At 38.8% G+C, this 22500-nt stretch overlaps 1 protein-coding gene across 1 annotated transcript in view; it reads right to left on the bottom strand.

Annotated features, from left to right (window-relative positions):
- Positions 1-231: 231 nt before the first annotated feature.
- Positions 232-22500, bottom strand: part of LOC133655572 (ubiquitin carboxyl-terminal hydrolase 31-like) — a 30579-nt gene continuing 8310 nt past the window's right edge. Inside the window, exons 2-16 of the mRNA XM_062055850.1 lie at positions 19993-20130; positions 19831-19919; positions 16878-16970; positions 16655-16790; positions 16440-16590; positions 11717-11897; positions 11531-11642; positions 11373-11467; positions 10859-10936; positions 10528-10657; positions 7328-7447; positions 5291-5516; positions 4853-5011; positions 3484-3636; positions 232-3410 (exon numbers count right to left, since the gene is read on the bottom strand). Of these exons, the coding sequence (XP_061911834.1) occupies positions 1981-3410; positions 3484-3636; positions 4853-5011; positions 5291-5516; positions 7328-7447; positions 10528-10657; positions 10859-10936; positions 11373-11467; positions 11531-11642; positions 11717-11897; positions 16440-16590; positions 16655-16790; positions 16878-16970; positions 19831-19919; positions 19993-20130 (3291 nt within the window). The 3' untranslated portion in view covers positions 232-1980. The remainder of the gene's footprint in view (positions 3411-3483; positions 3637-4852; positions 5012-5290; positions 5517-7327; positions 7448-10527; positions 10658-10858; positions 10937-11372; positions 11468-11530; positions 11643-11716; positions 11898-16439; positions 16591-16654; positions 16791-16877; positions 16971-19830; positions 19920-19992; positions 20131-22500) is intronic.

Raw genomic sequence — 22500 nt, 5'->3', positions numbered from 1 at the left:
ATAAAAAAAGGTAATAAAAAAACTTAATATTTCTCATTTGGTATGCAGTTAACATCAATTATAATATATATATTAATATAACAAGCTTTAGAAACATAAATAAATTAACAGTGTTTCGCTCTTTAGTGTTTCGTGTTCTCTCAATAAATACTCTGCATTAATTATTAAAGCAAGGGGTACCAGAAGGAGGAAGAAATGAACACAATCCTGCACACTCTTCTTTGATAGGTGAGTTGATTTTTACTTTGGAGTAAATGAGCAGTCGCTAACATTCATACAAAATGTCATATATTACTTTTTGTGCAAACAAAGCGTCAATAAAGAAATGCCTTCCACATGCTCTCTGATGCTGGCATTTTTTTTTTGTTGTTGTTGTAAAAATAGACCACTAAGAAATACTATGTACACATCTAAGAGCTTTCCACATACTCAGCGGTGGTGGCCATTAGCGAGAGTTTGCTTGCATAGTTTAGTGCATGCATTAGCGAGTCATCATGCAACATGTTTTTTTTTTTACATGGACCGTGATGCTGTGTGAGCAGAAAGCGGCGATGGTGACTTGCCTCAAACACGCTATGTACAGTACACTCATGGGCCACTCCAGTAGGTACACCAGCACCATAACAAACATGTATTCCATGTTTGTCGAACAATACAATGCATTACTATACTGAAAGGTCTTTCTAGTATATTTCCAAACAATAATGATTTGCATCTACTCATTAGATTACAGGTGCAGGTGTACCTAGTTTTGTGGCTGGTGTTTACTCAACTGTGTTAAATGTGCATGACCTTTGTACACCCTGTGTTTCTATTTGAGAGGAATGTTCCGAGACGTTGTGGCAGTCTGAGAGCGCCGTGAGTGAATGTCGAGGGGGTTTTAATCGTGTTGTTACAAGTAAACAAACGCATACATTATGTCCAGTAACGCCACTGACACTGTACATGCTCGCCGTCCGGCCGCCTCTGTTGCACAATAACTACATCGAGTGTGTAAACAGCCATTAAGGTTACATAGGTGTGACTTCAAATGACATTTTCAGTGCTTCTGATAATGCTTATAAATTGTTACACCTGCAGTTATACAATTTCCTTTAAATAGTATGATTATCTGAGGCACTGATGTTGACACTGTTATGTCTCCCCCATATTGAAAGGAGAGCTTTTTTTTTTTTTCTTTTAAAAAAAGAAAACCGCCATTGAATTCCCTTTGGTGACTTGGCGGTCAATTTGTCATCTGGGTTTCCAATTATTCCCCACCAAAAAAGCAACGTTTCCACCAGTTCGACCAATCAACGCCTACCGTAAATGCTCCAATTAACACTACAGAGTGGTCTAGAAAAGCAAAAAATTAGCGCCAGTTTTAAAAAAAAAACTGCGGCTGTAGGCAACCTCCAGATTTATGTTTTTTAAAAACTCCACAAGATGGCAGTGGCTGCATTTGAAGTATCCAGCAGCTTTAGCTACATCTGCAACAGTACACAACATGGTCAAAGAGGGTCAAGTTTTCCTTTCCTCTTTTTAAACTTTAAAAAATTAAGTTTAAATTTGCAGACTATAATTAGAGCATTTAAAGTGCATTATTTGCAGAGGCACTGCTTAGTCTCACCTCGTTTGCTGTGTAAAGAAGTCCACAAAGACCTTCACTATGGCTCCAGTTGGGGAATTCTTTTGGAAAATTTCACCCACGCCGATCCACGTGCCGAACCAGGCCGCCTGGTGAAAACGAGGCTTCCTCTCACAGTAAGCGACAGACAAAACGAGGCAGTCATTCCGATACATGAGCAACCCATGCGTATTTACAATACAGTAGAGTATTTCCTGGAAATCAATGCGATCCATACAAAGTGCTTTGGTAAAATTCCATTCCTAGATAACGAGAGAACAACATGGACAGGAAGTGTCCCGTACGGCAGCTGGTAACCAGTGACCACTGAAAGGAGCTGCACTAGAAAGGAGAGTGAGGCCCTCGGGTGGATTTCATTTAGACCTCTGGTTTGATTGGGTGGAGTTGATGGGGATTTTCCTGGACGGCATGGTCTTTTTGGCAGGTTCTTTCTTCGCAGGGTCTTTCGCGGAAGAAGCCTGGTTCGTGGCTTCTGAGAGTTTGGATTTAGCAGAGGGCAGCAGCGAATGTTTAGCTGCAACGGAAACCTTCGAGGAGTCCTTAGCTGCGGTGGCCTCGGAGGTTGCGTTTTGGGGTTTCTTGGTCCCTCCTTCTTTTGCCAGATCTCCACCGCCATCTTCAGGAGTCCCACCGTCCGACGACTTGCGAAGGTCTTTGGGCCTGAGGGCAGTTTTGAAGAAGGACAAAGCTTTTTCCTCGGTCTTACTGTTCCTCCTTGCTGCCCTTGACGGCGGGCCGGTGGGGGGAACAACCACACTGGAGGATCGCAGACTCGCCATGGAGGAGCTGCTGCTAGAACTCCGTGCAACCATCCTGTTCTCTACAGAGCGACCAGGCCTACCCTCTACTCTACTTCCGGCACTGGACCGACACAGAGGACCGCCACCGTTAACCTTCTTCTCAGCCAGCGCGGCAGTCCGTGATGAGTCCCGGCTGGCGCTCCTATCTGCTCCTTTAGTCCTACCTGAAGCTGAGACTTTATCACCACCCCCTTTGGGCGTGGTTCTCTTCTGAGGGTGTGAGCTTCCAGGAGAACAACCCTTCCTCGCAGAATCCGGGTGTAACCCCTCCTGCGTCTGGGATGATTTTTTGGAGGGTGTTGCCGTTCTAGAGGAAGCAGCCTTACTGGTCTTCGGTGCTCCGTCGCCCTTGTCTTTTGGGTTGTTTGTAGCACCTTTAGCCTGCGCTCGAGCAGGTGACTTATCAACAGCTGGGGACGCAGGAGACAGAGAGCTGGAGGACGTGGACGAGGCAGCAGGACGCTTCTTGGGGCTTCTTTCACCCTCCAATCCGGTCTTTGCTGAGGTTCGTTTGACACCTGAGCTATCTGCGGGAACGTTTCTTTGCTTCAGCTCCTTGGCAGTCGTTCCATGTCGAGGACTGGTTTGTTCAGCACCACTGACTAGATTGTTGTTGTCCCCGGTCTGGACGGAGACCCTTGTCTCTGCCTGGGACAAAGCTTTGGAATGAAGCTGCTCTATCAGCCTATTACTTCCGGGATTTTGATCCAACACAGATTTGCTTCCAAGTTTAGGAGACCCATTGAAGCAGGAGGTGGACAATTTGGTATCAACCACCTCGCCTATCATTTCTAGTGTCGGGGAGGAGGAGTGGGATTCCAGGGAGAAACGTGACGGGGAGTTTGAGCGGAGTTGCAGCTTAGCAGAGTGAGACCAGGAAGGTTTCTGGCCATTCTCACTGAGCACCAGCGGACTAGCGATGGACGTCCTCGAGGAGAAAGTCTGCCTTTGCATGACTCTCACCGCAGGTCGGCTCGATAGGGCTGCACGACAGATCAGGTTCAGATTACAAATACATGACCACCTCTCGCTATTAATAGGAATATGAACACTTACCGTCATCCTCGCTTCGTTCTCCGGCAAACTCAGCCGACTCCGAAAGAGAAGCTAGCGAGGTTCGTCTGGAGGAACCGGAGGAGGCTTGGCTTGGTGGGCGGCTACCGATCAGGCGGCTGATCCAGTGCTCACACAGGGAAGAACTTGTGGATCCTAAAGGCAGTTTTTGGACATTTATTAATTCGTTTCCAAACATGTTCAGGGTCATGGGCGAGCTGGAGCCTATCCCAGCTCACTCTGGGTGTGAGGTGAGTTACACCATGCATGTTTTTGGACAGTGTCAAGCAACCAGAGTACCTGGAGTATAGATGGGTACTGAATTTGGTACTTTTATGGGCACAGACCAAATTCCACCGGGTCTACCAAGTATCGATTCACGCAAAATCAAACGTTGCCAAAATTCGATACCTTTGTTGCTTGGCACGTCACATCCAGTTGCAGACTAAACATCGGCTCAAACATTTGGCAAGGAATCAATCACTCAAGCAGCACTGAGTGCGGACTAAACTGCCTCTACGTAATGTTGCAGTTTTCAATGCCAACAAAGCAAGATAGAAAAAGCTTGAACATCAAGTAAGGCTCCACTTTTCCAAAATGTGCTAGCTTGATGCTAATTTACATTGGTTTTGCCATATACATGCTACTGATTAGCATTAGTAATTTTACATGGCGATTTCAAAACCTCCAAATTTGGTATTGAAAACTACAACTAAGATTCAAACAAGTGTGTAATAAGTACAATACTATACAATACTAGAATAAACACTTTGTTGGCCACAACAGAACATTCAGCTTAATGGCTAAGGCTACTTCCTGGCTAGGCAACATACTGTAGTGCATACATAACATCTTGGAATTGCAACTGCATGCAAAGTCTATTATACAATACTTGCAAATGAGACTCAGAAATGTAATTTAAAAAAGACATAACAACTGGACAGGACAGTTATTATAATCAGCTCATTTTGAAATGTTACATTAAAAAATAGAATTCATTATGAAACAATTAACATTTATTAACACACACAAAATGACAGAAAATAGTTCCCGGTATCGGGAATTAGTAACGCATGGGTTCAAATGTGAAATGGGCTCCAGCTCTGTAAAGGACGTCACACCAAGAGGGGCTGGCATTTTAAGTCTGGCGATGGAAATGGGGTGTTCCAAGTACAGTTACGTAATCAAAAACAAATTGAAATTATATGAAAATGACTGCCAGATTCATTTTCAGGAACAAATAAAACAAGAGAACTTGTTAGCGAAATGTTGGTCTCCTGGACGCTATGGGTCCTTTATAAAAACGTATAATAATTAGAAGTTGCGTCCTAACACTTTTGTCTATACGGTGTCTCTAATATGAATAAATTACCTCCCACGGAACTGTTGGCAGACCAGGATGGAACGGTGGCACGTCTCTGATAGAACAAGATGTAAGCGGTCTGCTTGCACACCTCTTCCTCTGATACAGGATGAACGTCGCTATCGTCGAAACAGTACCACTGTCCGTCAATGGAGTTCTTACACTGAGCTGCAAGGTGAAGAAAATGTTTATAATCATTAGACAAACGCTTAATGAATCAGTTGCTAAGTCCCAAGCATGCTTTGTATGACGGCGGTCATGTTTTTTTAAACTATCTTGTTCAAATTGAGCACGTGTGGGGTTTAATACTAGCACCACCTAATGGTGCATCTCTCAGAAAAATAATAGCACCGGCAACACAGTCAAGGTGCATGCTCAGACAAATGTTCACTCTTTTGTTTGTTTTCAAATCTCCATTAGGATGTGAAAGCTGTGGTGATACTGTACCTGTGTAATGTCCTCCCTGCATCGTCCCGTGATGGTTGCACACGGCGTACAGATCGTAAAGGTAGTCCTCGGGGTCACGGCCCATCCCGTAAGGCCGTCTCCATGGCGACCAGTGAGAGGGTAAGCTCCAGCTGCTCTGGCTCCTCTTTACCATGTGCGGCGCCATGTCCATGCTGGTCAGGGGGAACTTCACCATGTTTTGCATTTTCATGCGCCGATCTCCGTCCTAATGGACACACAATGAGGTAATAAGAACCAACACGGATACAGAGCTAATAGTTTAACATCGATGGCTTCAATCGAAATAACGGAGGTAATTACTAATGAAATAGATAGTAAACAGTGTGCAGCGGCAGTGTTTATGGATACAACAAAAGCATTTGACACAATTATTCATAATATTTTAAACAAAAAATTGGAACGGTATGGGATCAGAGGATTGATCTTGCACTGGGAAATAATTTATGTAACCAACAGGAAGCAATATGTAAAGCTAGGCTTGTCTAAAACGCTAAATATATCCTGTGGCGTACCTCAGGGATCAATACTAGGACCAAAATGTTTAAATTTTTATATAAACGACATTAGTAAAGTTACAAAAGACTTAAAATGAGTATTATTTGCAGATGATACAACTGTGTTTTGTTCAGGAGAGAACACACAGAAGTTAATACAAATAATAACAGAAGAAATGAACAAATTAAAAAGATGGTTTGACAAAAACAGACTATCTTTGAATCTCAGTAAAACTAAAACAATGCTATTTGGTAACAGTAGAAGAGAAAGTCAAACACAAATACAAATACACTGAGTGGACATTGAAAGAGTAAAATAAATCAAATTTTTGGTCGTAATGATAGATAATAAAATGAACTGTAAATCTCATATAAAAATATACAACATAAGGTGGCAAGAAACACGTCAATGATGAATAAAGAAAAATATGTTCTGGACCAAAAATCACTTCATATTCTCTACTGCTCACAAGTCTGACCATATCTGAGTTATTGTGAATAATAAATCATATATAATATGAATATGAATAATAATCATAAAAATCCCCTCAACTCCCCCCAAAATGGATTAACTCGCTGGAATAAAAAAGACAATATAACATACATCCATAAACGTGGACGCATGTGAAAAAGTGCAATATATTTATCTGTACAGTAACCTATTTATTTATTTATACATGCACCTTATTGCTTTTTTATCCTGCACTACCATGAGCTAATGAAATGAAATTTTGTTCTTATCTGTACTGCAAAGTTCAAATTTGAATGACAATAAAAAGGAAGTCTAAGTCTAAATCTAAGTCTAATAAATATGGGGAAATAAAAAAAGTCAGTTAGAATAAAACTATGTTGGCTGTAGAGAACATGTATACACTTTTTTATTGAATCAAAAATATTGAAATTCTAAAATGATGCACAAAGCAAACTATAATCTGCTACTCAAGAATTTACAACAATTCTTCTAAACAAAATAGGAGAAATATAACCTCAGAGAAAAATGTAAATTAAAACATTTATATGCAGGTACAACACTTAAAACCTTTAGTATACCAATATGTGGAATCAAATTATGGAATGGATTAAATTTAAAAAATTCAAACAGTGTACTAATGTGATCCAATTTAAGAAACTGTTCAAACTTAAAGTGTTTGCAAAGTACAAAGAAGAGGAATCATGATAAACATTTTGAACTTATTGATGACTTTATTCATCTCACTATATGAAATACAACTTCATTCACTGTCTACTTTTTATTTATTATTTATCTTTTTACAATGTTATTATTAATGGAGTAAATTGTTAACAAATTGAGAACAGGAACTGAACAAAAGCTATGATCTGGAAAATGGGTAGGATTAAATGAGCTCTGCTTCTTCCTACGCCTTTTCGGACAAGTTGAAAAGAGAAACCGGAAATTGTGATGTATCATGTTGTAATTGTATGCATGTTCGAAATAAACTTAAATGATAAACAATAAACCATAAGGTCCAAAACAAAATGAATTGTTAGTAAGTGTCTGTACCTGTCTAAAGCGCTTGAGGTGCAGTATGAGGATGTCAGGCAGGGTCCACAAACTCAGCTTGATGCTGCCCTGCTGGAGCTGCTTGCAGTGTGGACAGCGCCAGGCGTCATCAGGAGCAAGCTGGGAAAAGAATGATGCGATAAAAGTCATGTTCGAAAGCCGTTTTGGTGCCTTCTCTTGAAGGGTAACCTGTTGTTTAGTGACTAAGTTAACTCTAAAGCTTTGTGTGGCCCTAAACAAGATTTTGTCTGTGGCTCCATTTACTCATGTAAATACGGCAGAGATATTCAACTGAATTGTTTTGGGGGCGCCATTCAAAGAATACTGAAGACTTAGGGGCCGGACTTCTCACTTATTAGTCTTTTTTTGTATATTCTGGAGAGCCTAAGTTCTCTAGAATAGATACAGGATTGTCTGCTGTTTTTAAGGGCCTTCAGCAAAAATATGAGTCCCTCATAAGTTTGTTTAACTGAACTTGCGGGCCACCAGTTGAAAAGCCCAAATGATGAAAAAGAGAGCACCTAAAATGGAACCTTAAGGAACACCACTAGTATAACTAAAAAGTTTAAACAAATGACTACTGACTGCATCTGAAGTAAACAAGCTACAGCAACACCTGAGTTACATAAATCACATAACAAAATTAATCTGTAACTACAAAAAGGAGAAGATTTAAAGCGGTGCCTTTGGACCCCAGTGTTCTATGTTTGCTAGCAAGGTTAAAATGTCAATGCAAGGATCTGCCAATGTGGTTACAGTGGTCCAAGTTACTCCATGCAACAGGAGCACTCTAGTGTTTTTAGGACTTTGCTACAAAAGTGTGGAACTGGACTCGTTGGCCGATATGGTGTCATTCCCGTGACAGATTTGGCCCACAGGCCACCAGTTGAATAGCTCTGCACTAGGGCTACAGCTGACTGCTGCCTAGTGATTATTGTAATACAATCTTTCTCCGCCACATTGCGTTTTGACGTTTGCAACTTGTGAAGGTGACTATACAGTATGTTATTTCATCATATTTCAAGATTTATAAAGTCGTACACAGTTTTTATGTTCTATCTATTGTAGTGGTTCTTAACCTGGGTTCGATCGAACCCTAGGGGTTTGGTGAGTCGGCCTCTGCCACGGAGGTAAAGACACACCCGACTTATCGTGTAAATAAAAACTTCTCCCTATCAGCGTATTATGGATACCCCCAAACAATGTTCCCCCTAATTTTCTATCTGATTTACAGGTTGTTTGATTGATCGATTTAAACTTTTACTAGCAGATTGCAAAGGAAGAGAATACATTTTATGAAACAGTACAGTTTACACAGTACAGTACATATTATGTACAATTGACCACTAAATGGTAATACCCGAATACGTTTTTCAACTTGTTTAAGTCGGGGTCCACGTTAATTAATTCATGGTAATGTGTGTAAGGTGTGTAATTTGTTGTGAGTTCATGCACTGTGTTGGTTTTGTTCTTTGAACAAGGTGATGTTCATGCACGGTTCATTTTGTGCACCAGTAAAAAAACATATGACTTTTTCTTGAATTTGAAAAAAATATATATATATATTTTTCACTAAAGAAGGGTTCGGTGAATGCGCATATGAAACTGGTGGGGTTCGGTACCTCCAACAAGGTTAAGAACCACTGATCTATTGCAATATTGAATTTATAATTAATAGTTTCTCCTTTGCGGAAATATATTCACCACGGCCAGAACCCGGAACCAATTAACAGCAATAAACGAGGGGTTACTGCATTGCTCTTGGCAACCAGAAATAGATTGGGCTATGGGAGCCGGAGTGTGTGAGTAAGAAACACAACCAACAAAAATGCACTTCAAGTACATTTATAATTAGACATGAATAAATAATGTATTATTATTGTAAAAGTAATGTAAAGATGTATATGTACGTATGAACAATAAACAAAAAGTCTACATTGACAACTACAATTCAACTCAATCCAATATGATCAATAGTTATGTGTTTTTATTCCAGATTATGTCCAAAGTTCATATTGCAAGATAAATAAAAAAGGTTGATAGGCCCAAGGGGAAAGGAAAAGTGTTTAATGAAGCCGCAGTGAAGCCCTTTCAAAACTGCAATGTTGCTTTGGCATGAAGTGAAAAAGTTAGCAAAACCCAATAAATGGGCAAAAATAAGGATGTCCGATAATGGCTTTTTTGCCGACATCCGATATTGTCCAACTCTTAATTACCGATACCGATATCAACCGATACCGATATATACAGTCGTGGAATTAACACATTATTATGCCTAATTTGGACAACCAGGTATGGTGAAGATAAGGTCCTTTTTAAAAAATAAAGTAAAATAAAATAAGATAAATAAATTAAAAACATTTTCTTGAATAAAAAAGAAAGTAAAACAATATAAAAAACAGTTACATAGAAACTAGTAATTAATGAAAATGAGTAAAATGAACTGTTAAAGGTTAGTACTATTAGTGGACAACCATGTGTGCTTACAGACTGTATCCCTTGCAGACTGTATTGATATATGTTGATATATAATGTAGGAACCAGAATATTAATAACAGAAAGAAACAACCCTTTTGTGTGAATTTTTTTGGGTTGGTGCACTAATTGTAAGTGTATCTTGTGTTATTTATGTTGATTTAATTTAAAAAAAACAACAACAAAAAAACGATACAGATTAAAAAAAAACGATACCGATAATTTCCGATATTACATTTTAAAGCATTTATCGGCCGATAGTATCGGCAGGCCGATATTATCGGACATCTCTAGGCAAAAACTATGAAAAAACTAATATTCTTGAAACTTTATATTTTTAGGGAAAAGTTCAGTTACAATATAAACTTAAATAGTCCAGTTGTTTTAGAAATACGGCTGTATACTGTATCTGTTACTAAGACAACGTTCAAAGCGATACTAAATTTGCAATTATCTCTATGGGCTTTTGAACGGACACGGCAGCGATCTGCTAAACCAAACTAAAACTTATTACAAAGGACATATTGACTCATCATTAAATACAAGTTTAGCAGATACAAAATATAACTGTATCCATGATATAATTCTGTCAAAGTAGAAGATGCAAACACCTGCAGAGCACGGTGATGATCAGCTACTGAAACGACCGTTTGCCATAATCATGTGGCCCAACTAGTCATTGTGGCCCTAAACAACCACGCAGAGTGTTTCTGGTGGGAGCCTACCTGTTCCTCTTTGGTGTAGAGTTGAAAGCATTGGGCAAGCGAACAGCTCTGAGGCTGGAGGTGCTGCTCCTTCACTTGCCGTACACTTTCAGAATCCGGGATGTATTCATCTTCTGTTCTTTTGAACAGACTGCGAGCAGGAAAACAACAGAAGTCACAAGGCGACCGCAGGGCGATTTATTGCGCATACTGAGACGTGTTCCGAATATTTGGATTTTCCTTATGCAGCAGCATTTTTTGCTGAGCGTGACATTTTTTACATAGCATCTCGTTAAGATTGTGCAAGTGTGCCCAATATTTTGGCCAGTGAGTATACTCGGGTCCTACTTACTAGTCTTTTGTTTCCTTGTCCCATTCAACAACAATTTTGACATGAGGCGGCCCTCCGGGACCACAAGACTTGTACGCTCTGAAAATGACCAGACCATATTATTGTTTTATATATTTGCCTTAAAGAATTGCATGTGCATATTTAATTGTTTTAAATTGCACAATAAATTGCAAATACATTTAATAATTATAATAAATTATTTTGTTTATTAAAAGAGATATTTTTCTATACACCAATAGTAACACCACTTACAATTAAAAATATATATATATTTCCTAATAATCTATGAAAAACATACTGCTGTGCACCTAAACATGTTTTACAATGAACATCAGGTTATTATTATTTATTATTATAAATATATTTTATTATTTATTATTATTACTGTCTATCGTGAGCGAACTGTGGTGCTGAATTTCCCCCAGGGATCAATGAAGTACTTTCTATTCTATTCTAGGTTGAGGCACTATTCAAAGGGAGCAGCACTCCCCCTAGCGGTGATAGACAGCCTTACCGCTCCACAGATGGATGACATAGTGGTTGCTCCTCCTGAGGAAGGAGATATGTGATCCCAACCACCCCAACCACACGTAAAGTGAAGGGCCCAACCTAAATAGTAAAATGATTATAATTAATAATGCATAATAATGCAGTGTGACTTTTCTCTCAAACCTGCACAACGGCTCCAGGGCGCAAAATGTGCCTCATCTTCTCCAGTATTTCCTTCTGTAGCACGTCCCACGTGACCGTACGCTCCAAGTAGAGTATAAAGGGATTACCAAACCTGAAAACACGTTTAGGCTATATTAAAGGAAATAAAAGTGAGATAATTCATAATGTAATTCCTTCTCCATGTACCTGCGTCCTTGTTGGCCGGCACATGCTCTGTTACACACCAGCAACACCACCTTCTCGTCCTGCCCGCTGTTCTTGTTGGGACTTGGGGGCGGAGTCGTGGGCTCCTGGATTTGGGCGGATATCCGGTTGTTTTCTGTGCCGTACTTCAGGTTGTTCTGGTTCCGGTTAGCATGCGGACTCCCTGTATTCAAGTCAAACACAAATAGTTGAAAGTTAGGGTGTAGTTGTTTTTTTTACGTGAAACTGATAACACAATCAAATTTAAATGTAAATTAATCCATCTATCCATTTTCTACCGTGTGTCCCCCCGCTGCATTTGGATTAAATAAAATTACTACAAAATAAAAGTATGTGATTGAATTATCGTGTTGACCCCAAAACATTTTTTTTTTTAGATAATCAATATCAAAGACAAAATATGAAACTAATTACGTAATCTAATTTTAACTAAAGAAAATTACAAACAACGATTAAACTAATCATGTGTATTTGAATTATTGTTTAGACCCCAATATTAGGCAACCACTCTTTTGCAAGATCTGTTTTTTTGGGGGGGGGGAAAAAATATCCAGGACAAAATGTGAAATCAATAACGTAATTTTACGATGAGGTGGCGACTTGTCCAGGGTGTACCCCGCCTTCCGCCCGAATGCAGCTGAGATAACCGGCTCCAGCACCCCCCGCGACCCCGAAAGGGACAAACAGTAGGAAATGGATGGATGGAATTTTAACTAACGGGACAAGCGGTAGAAAATGGATGGAAGGAAAAAATTTAAAAAATGTAAAAACTGAAAATGTGTAATTCAATTATTTTGTTACGAAGGTCCTGAGTTCAATTCCGGGCTCGGGATCTCTCTGTGTGGAGTTTGCATGTTCTCCCCGTGACTGCGTGGGTTCCCTCCGGGTATTCCGGCTTCCTCCCACCGCCAAAAACATGCACCTGGGGATAGGTTGATTGGCAACACTAAATTGTGAATGTGAGTGTGAATGTTGTCTGTCTATCTGTGTTGGCCCTGTGATGAGGTGGTGACTTGTCCAGAGTGTACCCCGCCTTTCGCCCAAAAGCAGCTGAGATAGGCTCCAGCACCCCTCCGCCACCCCAAAAGGGACAAGCGGTAGAAAATGGATGGAGGGATGGATGGACCCCAATATAAGACAACCACTCTTTTTCAAGGTCTGTTTTTTGAAATGAAAAATAAAAAGACAACATGTGAAACTATCCATCCATCCATTTTCTACTACTTGTTCTTTTTGGGGTCACGGGGGATGCTGGAGCCTATCTCAGCTGCATTCGGGCAGAAGGCAGCGTAGACACTGGACAAGTCACCACCTCTTCGCAGGGCCAACGCAGATAGACAGACAACATTCACACTCACATTCACACACAGAAAGATCCCAGGATCGAACACAGGACCTTCGTATTGTGAAGCACATGCACTAACCCCTGTGCTGCCCCATGTAAAACTAATGATGTAATTTAAATCAAAGAAAAACAATACAAATAAAAATGTGTCATTGAATTATTGTATTGAACCCAAAATTATACGCACAGTCTTTTTCAAGAATTATTTTGTGGAAAATAATATAAAAATCAAAGGTAAAATGAAAAATGATTAACCTGTTTGAATTCAAAAGCATTTCAAATTACAGAAAATTCTGGCAAAAATTAAAAACTACAATTTAAGTACACAATTCAAGACCCATTTTTGAAAAAAATAATCTAAATCAAAGACAAAATGTGAACTTAATAAGTTAATAATGCAAATATTATTCAGATAAAAATACAAACAAAAACAAAACCCATCCATCCATCCATTTTCTCCCCTCTCGGGGTCGCGGGGGTGGCTGGAGCCTATCCCAGATGCATTCAGGCGGAGGGCGGGGTACACCCAGGACATGTCGCCACCTCATCGCAGGGCCAACGCAGATAGACAGACAACATTCACACTCACATTCATCAAAAACAAAACAATTTATTAAATTAAAGGCATGTGAGCACACTTAAGAGAACAAAAAAAGAAAACTGACAAAAAAAAATCAGCATAAAGTGCAGCCATGCAAACACCGAAAGAAGATTTTAAAAATCAAGTTTACATTTCCTGCAATTGGGTGCATTTCTACACAACATTTTATCTTTAGATTTATTCTCATCTTCCAACCTCTTTTGGCTGTCTTTTTAACACTTGCATGTCCCATGTAATCTACCACAGATTTTTTAGGTTGTTTTTAGTCGATCATTTACAAACAATATTATCATTGAAAATGTAATGTAAAATTCTATAACATGCATGCAAAGAAAACGTTTCCCATTTGGCAACTCTATCCTGTAGCCACGCCCCCTCAAGTAATATACTTCCTGTGATGTAACCTCTGTTTAAAGTAAAGTTAAAGTACCAATGATTGTCACACACACACTAGGTGTTATGTTATGTTATGTTATTTTCATTTATTATGTGGTGAAATTTGTCATCTGCATTTGACCCATCCAATTATTCCACCCCCTGGGTGAGGGGAGCAGTAGGCAGCAGCAGTCGCCACGCCCGGGAATCATTTTTGGTGCTTTAACCCCCAATTCCAACCCTTGATGCTGAGTGCCAAGCAGGGAGGCAATGGGTCCCATTTTTATAGTCTTTGGTATGACTCGGCCAGGGTTTGAAAACACAACCTACCGATCTCAGGGCGGACACTCTAACCACTAGGCCACTGAGTAGGTTTACATTAATCACGTCAAAAATATACCTACTTGCTGGCTACTAATATATACTCTAGAACTACAACTGGTTCGGAACTAACTGTGTTCGGATTGTAATCATCCAAATATGATTATCAGCAAAGTGTAAAAATGTCAACGTTGTGGCTCATAGAGCGAACGCAGGTGACAACAAGTATGCTCGCTAGGTGATGCTAACTATGTTAAATAGCAAGCTATTTACGGTGCCCCTGATTGTATCCCTGTCCTGCAACTAAGTGAGGCGTTCAGGCAAGAGGAACAGGCGAGTGTTCAACAAAGTTTGTTTGGATCTTATTTCATTAAAAAACGCAGAAAGTGATATTTTGACATGACAATGAATGTATAAAAATGCAGATTTCACGTGCCTGCAATTGCCATATTTTTCAAGACCCACTTTTTGAAAAATATCAAAGTCAAACACATAATATATATACATTATTTAAACAATGTTTTTCATGATCAGTGAAATAAAAATGGTTGCTTGGAATAAAATTGTTTCACGTCCTATTTCTTATATATGACATAATGAGTATTTAAGACACTTTTTTTACCATCTCATAATCGGGTTAATACAATAAATACAAATAATTAAAACTACGATCAAGAGGGGTTCCAGATAATTTGTAGAAAAAAAATATCAATAAATGTTTTTTTTAGCATTTTAAGTTTCCCTCCTGTTATTTTCTTATTTTAATATATTAAATAAAAATTGTGTTAAATATTTTACAATATTATTACATTTTATTTCATGAAAAATGTAATTCATTAAACTGTTTAGCATATTTCCACTAACTGTACTGTTGAATTTAAAACCACTTTGACTTGTATTAGGACAAATAAGTGTACCTAATGAAGTGTCTAGTGAGTGTCAATTCTAATTGGGCCTCCTGCAAGTATGATCTAAACCAGGGGCAAACTCATTTTAGATCGGGGGTCACATGGAGAAAAATCTACTCCCAAGTAGTTTGTTTAAAAATAGAACAAGCACATTATGAAATTGTACAAATCATAATGTTGTTAGGTTTTTTTTTACAATTACCTGTTGCGGTTAATAGTATTTTATATCTTTATTTGTCGATATTTATATTTTCTAAACAAATTATGTGATCATATTCATCAGTCAACTCATTGCTGTTACCGTAATTTCCGGACTATAAGCCGCTACTTTTTCCCCTCGTTCTGGTCCCTGCGGCTTATACAACGGTGCGGCTTATTTACGGCCTGTTCTTCTCCGACACCGACGAAGAGGATTTCGGTGGTTTTAGTACGCAGGAGGAAGACGATGACACAATGATTAAAGACTGACTTTTCATATACCGGTAGGCTGGTTATTTTGATAACATACAGGCAAGAACTTTGTATTACTTTGCACCGTTGTATTATTTGTACTCTGCACGAATGCTGTTCGCCATGTCGAAGATGTGAAAGTTTGATTGAATGATTGAAAGATTTATTGTTAATAAATGGGACGCTTTGCGTTCCCAAACAGTCATCTCTGTCCCGACAATCCCCTCCGTGGTAGCAGGAACCCCTTTATACTACGGTAATTACACATCAAAACCCTGCGGCTTATAGTCGAGTGCGGCTTATATATGGAGCAATCTGTATTTTCCCCTAAATTTAGCTGGTGCGGCTTATAGTCAGGTGCGGCTTATAGTCCGGAAATTACGGTAATTATAATCTATCAAGATAAAAAAATTATATCAAAATCAAATTACATTATGTTATTTATGTAGTTTGATCATTTTCCTTGACTGGTTATGTGGTTTATTTTCTACATATGTAGCATCATCTACAAAGATGCAAATAATTGCTATTGCGACATCTAGTGGACACATTTAGAACAGCTGTTTCTTTCATTCAAAAATTTCCAGTACATTTTTATACCAGTAAACTCATCCCACGGGCCGGGTAAAACCTATTCGCGGGCCTGATCCGGCCCTCGGGCCGTACGTTTGACCCCCCCTGATCTAAACAAAGAGGATGTAGTACCGCCTCTCTTCGAGCGGATCTGTTCGGGCCTGAAGAGCTCGGGCGTCTCAAACGCAAAGATGGAGTCGCTCTCCTGAATGATCTCAAGGTCGTCGTCGTCATCACAGAAGGAGCGATGGAAGCCGTCGTAGTACATCTCCGTGAGGACGATCTGAGGCAAGATGTTAAAGTTTAATCCCTAAATTGATTCAAAACAGCTCCAAAGGAGGAGGTACCTGTTGGGCGGGGATTTTGGTCTCTTGGGCCACAGCTTGCCTTAGCCTGGACACGGTACCTGACAGGGGCACGGCCACACCCACTCTCATACAGTGGGAGCACTTGCCCTGGTACACCACTGTTACATACAAGGGCCTAGCCAAGGAATAAATAGATACGTCAAAGATAGACATCATCCTCTAATTTTAGCATCGTCTTGGTCTCTGTGAAACGCTGGCTCACCGTGTGTGAGGCACCGGGATTGGCAGTGAGATGCAGAGGAAAGGATCAAAGGTGTTGCTCTGTTTCTGGCAGTGAGGACACGTCAGGGAGGATCTGTGCGGAAGCATCATCAAAGCCATGGAACTCGCCATTTTTAAAAAGGAACATGCACATTTGAAAAATATCTACAAAGCTGTCTAGGCATGGAACATTATTTTAAAAAGGCATGCGTTAAAAAAGACACCTGTGTCAAGAAGGTACAACAAAATACCAAACCTACGTGAGTAAACATAAGAAAAGTCAAGAAGGACGAATAAGGCAAATGTAAAATAAGTCAAGATGAACGAAGAAGTTGCATGAGACAAGTCAAACCATGATAACGCAAATTACTGTGTGAAATACAAACCCCAAAACCAGTGAAGTTGGCACATTGTGTAAATCATTAAAAAAAAAACAGGATACAAGGATTTGCAAATCCTTTTCAACCTATATTCAATTGAATAGACTGCAGGGACAATATATTTAATGTTCGAACTGGAAAACTTTGTTATATTTTGCAAATAGTCACTCCTTTGGAATTTGATGCCTGCAACGTGTTTCAAAAAAGCTGGCACAAGTGGCAAAAAAGACTGACAAAGTTGAGGAATGCTCATCAGACACTCAATTTGAACATCTCACAGGTGAACAGGCTAATTGGGAACAGGTGGGTGCCATGATTGGGTATAAAAGCAGCTTCCACGAAATGCTCAGTCATTCACAAAGAAGGTTGAAGCGAGAGTCACCACTTTGTGAACAAATGCGTGAGCAAATTGTCGAACAGTTTAAGAACAACATTTCTCAACGAGCTATTGCAAGGAATTTAGGGATTTCACCATCTATGATCCGTAATATCATCAAAAGGTTCAGAGAATCTGGATAAATCACTTCACGTAAGCGGCTAAGCCTGTGACTTTTGATCCCTCAGGCGGTACTACATCAAAAACCGACATCAGTGTGTAAAGGATATCACCACATGGGCTCAAGAACACTTCAGAAAACCACTGTCAGTAACTACAGTTCGTCGCTACATCTGTAAGTGCAAGATATAACTGAACTATGCAAAGCGAAAGCCATTCATCAACAACACCCAGAAACGCTGACGGCTTTGCTGGGCCCGAGCTCAACTAAGATGGACTGATGCAAAGTGTAAAAGTGTTCTGTGGTCTGACGAGTCCACACTTCCACTTGTTTTTGGAAACTGTGGATGTCGTATCCTCCGGAACAAAGAGGAAAAGAACCTTCCGGATTGTTCTAGGCGCAAAGTTCAAAAGCCAGCATCTGTGATGGTATGGGGGTATATTAGTGCCTAATGCATGGGTAACTTACACATCTGTGAAGGCACCATTAATGCTGAAAGGTACATACAGGTTTTGGAGCAACATATGTTGCCATCCAAGCAACGTTATCATGGATGCCCCTGCTTATTTCAGCAAGACAATGCCACGCTGTTGTAACACGTGGCTTGGCTTCGTAGTAAACGAGTGCGAATAAGTAAAAGACAAGAAGGGTGCATACATGTCAACAAACTACACTCAAGATAATAGAAAAATGGTACAAACTAAGAAAATAGGACAATTTAATATGTCAACCTATATGTCAACCATATAAGTCTGTATAAATCAATCTACATGAGTCAGTGTCAAATAAGAAAAAAGTAGGACAAGTTTAAATGAGATACCAACACAAGTTGATGTCACATACAGTAAGTCAATAAAGTATAAAAAGGTTTACATAAGATGTGATAAGATAGTCAAGACAATACAAAAGGAAAGGAAGTAAAACAGAAAAGGAAGTAAAACAAGTCTATGTAAGATATCAACGTATCATATCGGTTAAGATTAAATAAGATGAAACTTAAGTGAAGATAAGATCCCAATATAAGTCAACATTTATTATGTTGACACAATATAAGTCATGACAGGCTACGACTTAAAGGGGAAAGTAAAGATAAGACAATTCGCTATAAGATCAGGTCAAGGTCGATACAGTATGTTTTCATAAAAAAGTAACAGTGTTAGATAAGTAAATAGGAAATAAGTCAAGATATGATGGACCAAACCAAATAAAGTGAATACAAGATAGATCTGTATAAGAAAATATTAAGATATGTCTAGATTTGTAATTAATTACCGTATTTTTCGGACTATAAATCGCAGTTTTTTTCATAGTTTGGCCGGGGGTGCGACTTATACTCAGGAGCGACTTATGTGTGAAATTATTAACACATTACCGTAAAATATCAAATAATATTATTAGGTCATTCATGTAAGAGACTAGACGTACAAGATTTCATGGGATTTAGCGATTAGGAGTGACAGATTGTTTGGTAAACGAATAGCATGTTCTATATGTTATAGTTATTTGAATGACTCTTACCATAAAATGTTACGTTAACATACCAGGCACGTTCTCAGTTGGTTATTCATGCCTCATATAACGTACACTTATTCAGCCTGTTGTTCACTATTCTTTATTTATTTTAAATTGCCTTTCAAATGTCTATTCTTGGTGTTGGGTTTTATCAAATACATCTCCCCAAAAAATGCGACTTATACTACAGTGCGACTTATATATGTTTTTTCCCTTCTTTATTATGCATTTTCGGCCGGTGCGACTTATACTCCGAAAAATACGGTGTATATAATAGAACGAGACATCACAAGGAAAGTGAGGCAAGCCAATACAAGAGAAGTTGATATCAGTGTACATCAAATACCGGTAAGTCATGACTATGTACTCTAAGAATAGGTCAATATAAGAGATGGTAAGTAAGATTATACATCCCAAGATTTTTAGCAGCTCGTATTTGCACAGAAAAACATCAAGTCGTGCATTATTTGACAAACGTATATTACTACAGTCAAATATATAAACAAAGAGGAACACAATCAGTCAGTGTGTGTTGGTCACATACAAACACACACATTGTGCTAACCTGTATTGTGCCTGGAAAAGCTCCTGCACAAAAGAGCCAGGCGTTGGCAACGGAGATCCTTCAGGAGCATTTTCATTTTCGACTGGAGGCTGCAAACACAAAAACAACACAACTTAATACAGCGCGTGCATAATGAATGTCAGCTACCGTCTTGCCGTTTACCGTCCTGGGGGGTCGCACGTCAGAGTGGATGATGTTGTTGAGGTCCTCGTGAACTCGATCCAGCAACCACAGGAGAAACTCCTGGGCGTCATGCTGCGAGTTCCCCTTGAACTGAAGAGCACTTTTTGACACCACGTTCTGCAAATAGTTGGATTCTTTTAGAGGATAGAAGTGAAATGCCACCTTGCTCATGTAATATTTGTCATAGTGGATGAGGAGCAAGGACACAAGTGACAGTTGGCTGATGAGTCGACACAACTAAAGTCACCTCTGCTCACTTGTCATGAAAGCTACTTATCCCATGAGACCTGGAGTCTACACTACAGACTCTCATACTGTACATACTGTACATGAGTGCTCTGATTATCACCCCATAAAGAATGAGGATGCCAGCTGGTTCACAGTGAAACGGCTTGAAGTCAGCACCATGAACAGAAAACCAGCTATTTACAGGGCAGGAAACTAATTAAAACAAAATATATTCATTTTCGACCACTTTTTCAGTTTTGGGAAGCTAGAACCTATCCCAGTCAACTAAGAAAAAATAGATACAACAAAAATAATACATACATATATGTTTTTAATTTTGAATGATAAGAAAATAATTACAATAAAATATTGTAAGACGCTGGAACCCATCCCAGCTCATCTAGGTAAGAAGGCAGACTCACCATGAATATGCCACATTCAATACCAGGACATGAATTGAATCAACTAAACTACATTTCTACCACTACAGTACTTGTTCAAGTTTGCCGAGAGTTGGGAGCCAGAACCTATCCCAGCTAACTAAAGCAAAATAAATGTAACAAAATGTTAAGTACATCCGTTTTATTTTTTTTGGAGTGGTTAACTTACATTTTAGTGATAGCAAAATAAAATATAAAAGAAAGCTGGAATCTATCCCAGTTGATTACTGTAACAAATCAATTACAGTAAATAACAATTTTACAACTTATCCAGTTTAAGTTTGCCGGGAGCTAGAAGTTAGAACCTATCCCAGCTAACCAATGCAAAAATAAATGCACTAAATATATTTAATACATGACATCTTTCGGGTGCTTTACTTACTTTTTAATGATAACAAATTAATAACAAAATATGGCAGAAAGCTGGAACCTATCCTAGATGATTTAGGGAATAAGGCACACCCGGCATGAACACATGTATATCACCCCAGTCAATACCAGGACATAAAATTATTCAATTACAGTAAATGATATGACTTATCCCTGTTCGAGTTTGCCGGGAGATAGAACCTATCCCAGCTGACTATGGCAAAATGAATATTATATAAATATTAAATACATACATTTTTGGGAAGCATGTTACTTCATTTTAAATGATAACAAAATAAGTATGATAATACAATGTTGCAGGTGCCAGAACCTATCCCAGCCAACTAAGGCGAAATAAATGTAAGAACATGTTAAGTACATTCATTTTTATTTTTATTTTTGGAGTGGTTTACTTACATTTTAGTGATAGCAAAATAAAATACAGAAGAAAGCTGGAATCTATCCCAGTTGATTACTGTAATAAATCAATTACAGTACATTACATTTTTTACAACTTATCCAGTTTAAGTTTGCAGGGAGCTAGAAGTTAGAACCTATCCCAGCTAACTAAGGCAAAATAAAAGCAGGAAATATACTAAATACATCACATCTTTCGGGTGATTTACTTACTTTTAATGCTAACAAATTAATAACAAAATATGGCAGAAAGCTGGAGCCTATCCCAGCTGATTTAGGGAAGAAAGCACACCCAGCATGAACGCATGTATATCACCACAATCAATACCAGGACATAAAATTATTCAATTACAGTAAATGATATGACTTATCCCTGTTCAAGTTTGCCGGGAGATAGAACCTATCCCAGCTGACTATGGCAAAATGAATATTATAGAAATATTAAATACATACATTTTGGGGGAGCAGGTTACTTCATTTTAAATGATAACAAAATAAGTATGATAATACAATGTTGCAGGTGCCAGAACTTATCCCAGCTAACTAAGGCTAAATAAATGTAAGAACATGTTAAGTACATCCATTTTTATTTACATTTTAGTGATAGCAAAATAAAATACAGAAGAAAGCTGGAATCTATCACAGTTGATTACTGTAATAAATCAATTACAGTAAATACAATTTCTACAACTTATCCAGTTTAAGTTCGCCGGGAGCTAGAAGTAAGAACCTATCCCCAGCTAACTAAGGCAAAATAAGTGCAATACATATATTAAATACATCACATCTTTCGGGTGATTTACTTACTTTTTAATGCTAACAAATTAATGACAAAATATGGCAGAAAGCTGGAGCCTATCCCAGCATAAACACATGTATATCACCCCAGTCAATACCAGGACATACAATTATTATCCCTGTTCAAGTTTGCCGTGAGATAGAACCTATCCCAGCTGACTATGGCGAAATTAACATTATAGAAATATTAAATACATACATTTTGGGGAACAGGTTACTTCATTTTAAATAACAA

Source organism: Entelurus aequoreus, linkage group LG08 (assembly GCF_033978785.1).
Source record: "Entelurus aequoreus isolate RoL-2023_Sb linkage group LG08, RoL_Eaeq_v1.1, whole genome shotgun sequence".
Classification (NCBI taxonomy): Eukaryota; Metazoa; Chordata; class Actinopteri; order Syngnathiformes; family Syngnathidae; genus Entelurus; species Entelurus aequoreus.
The sequence above is the reverse complement of the archived record's forward strand: the minus strand, read 5'-3'. Positions and strand labels throughout refer to the sequence as shown.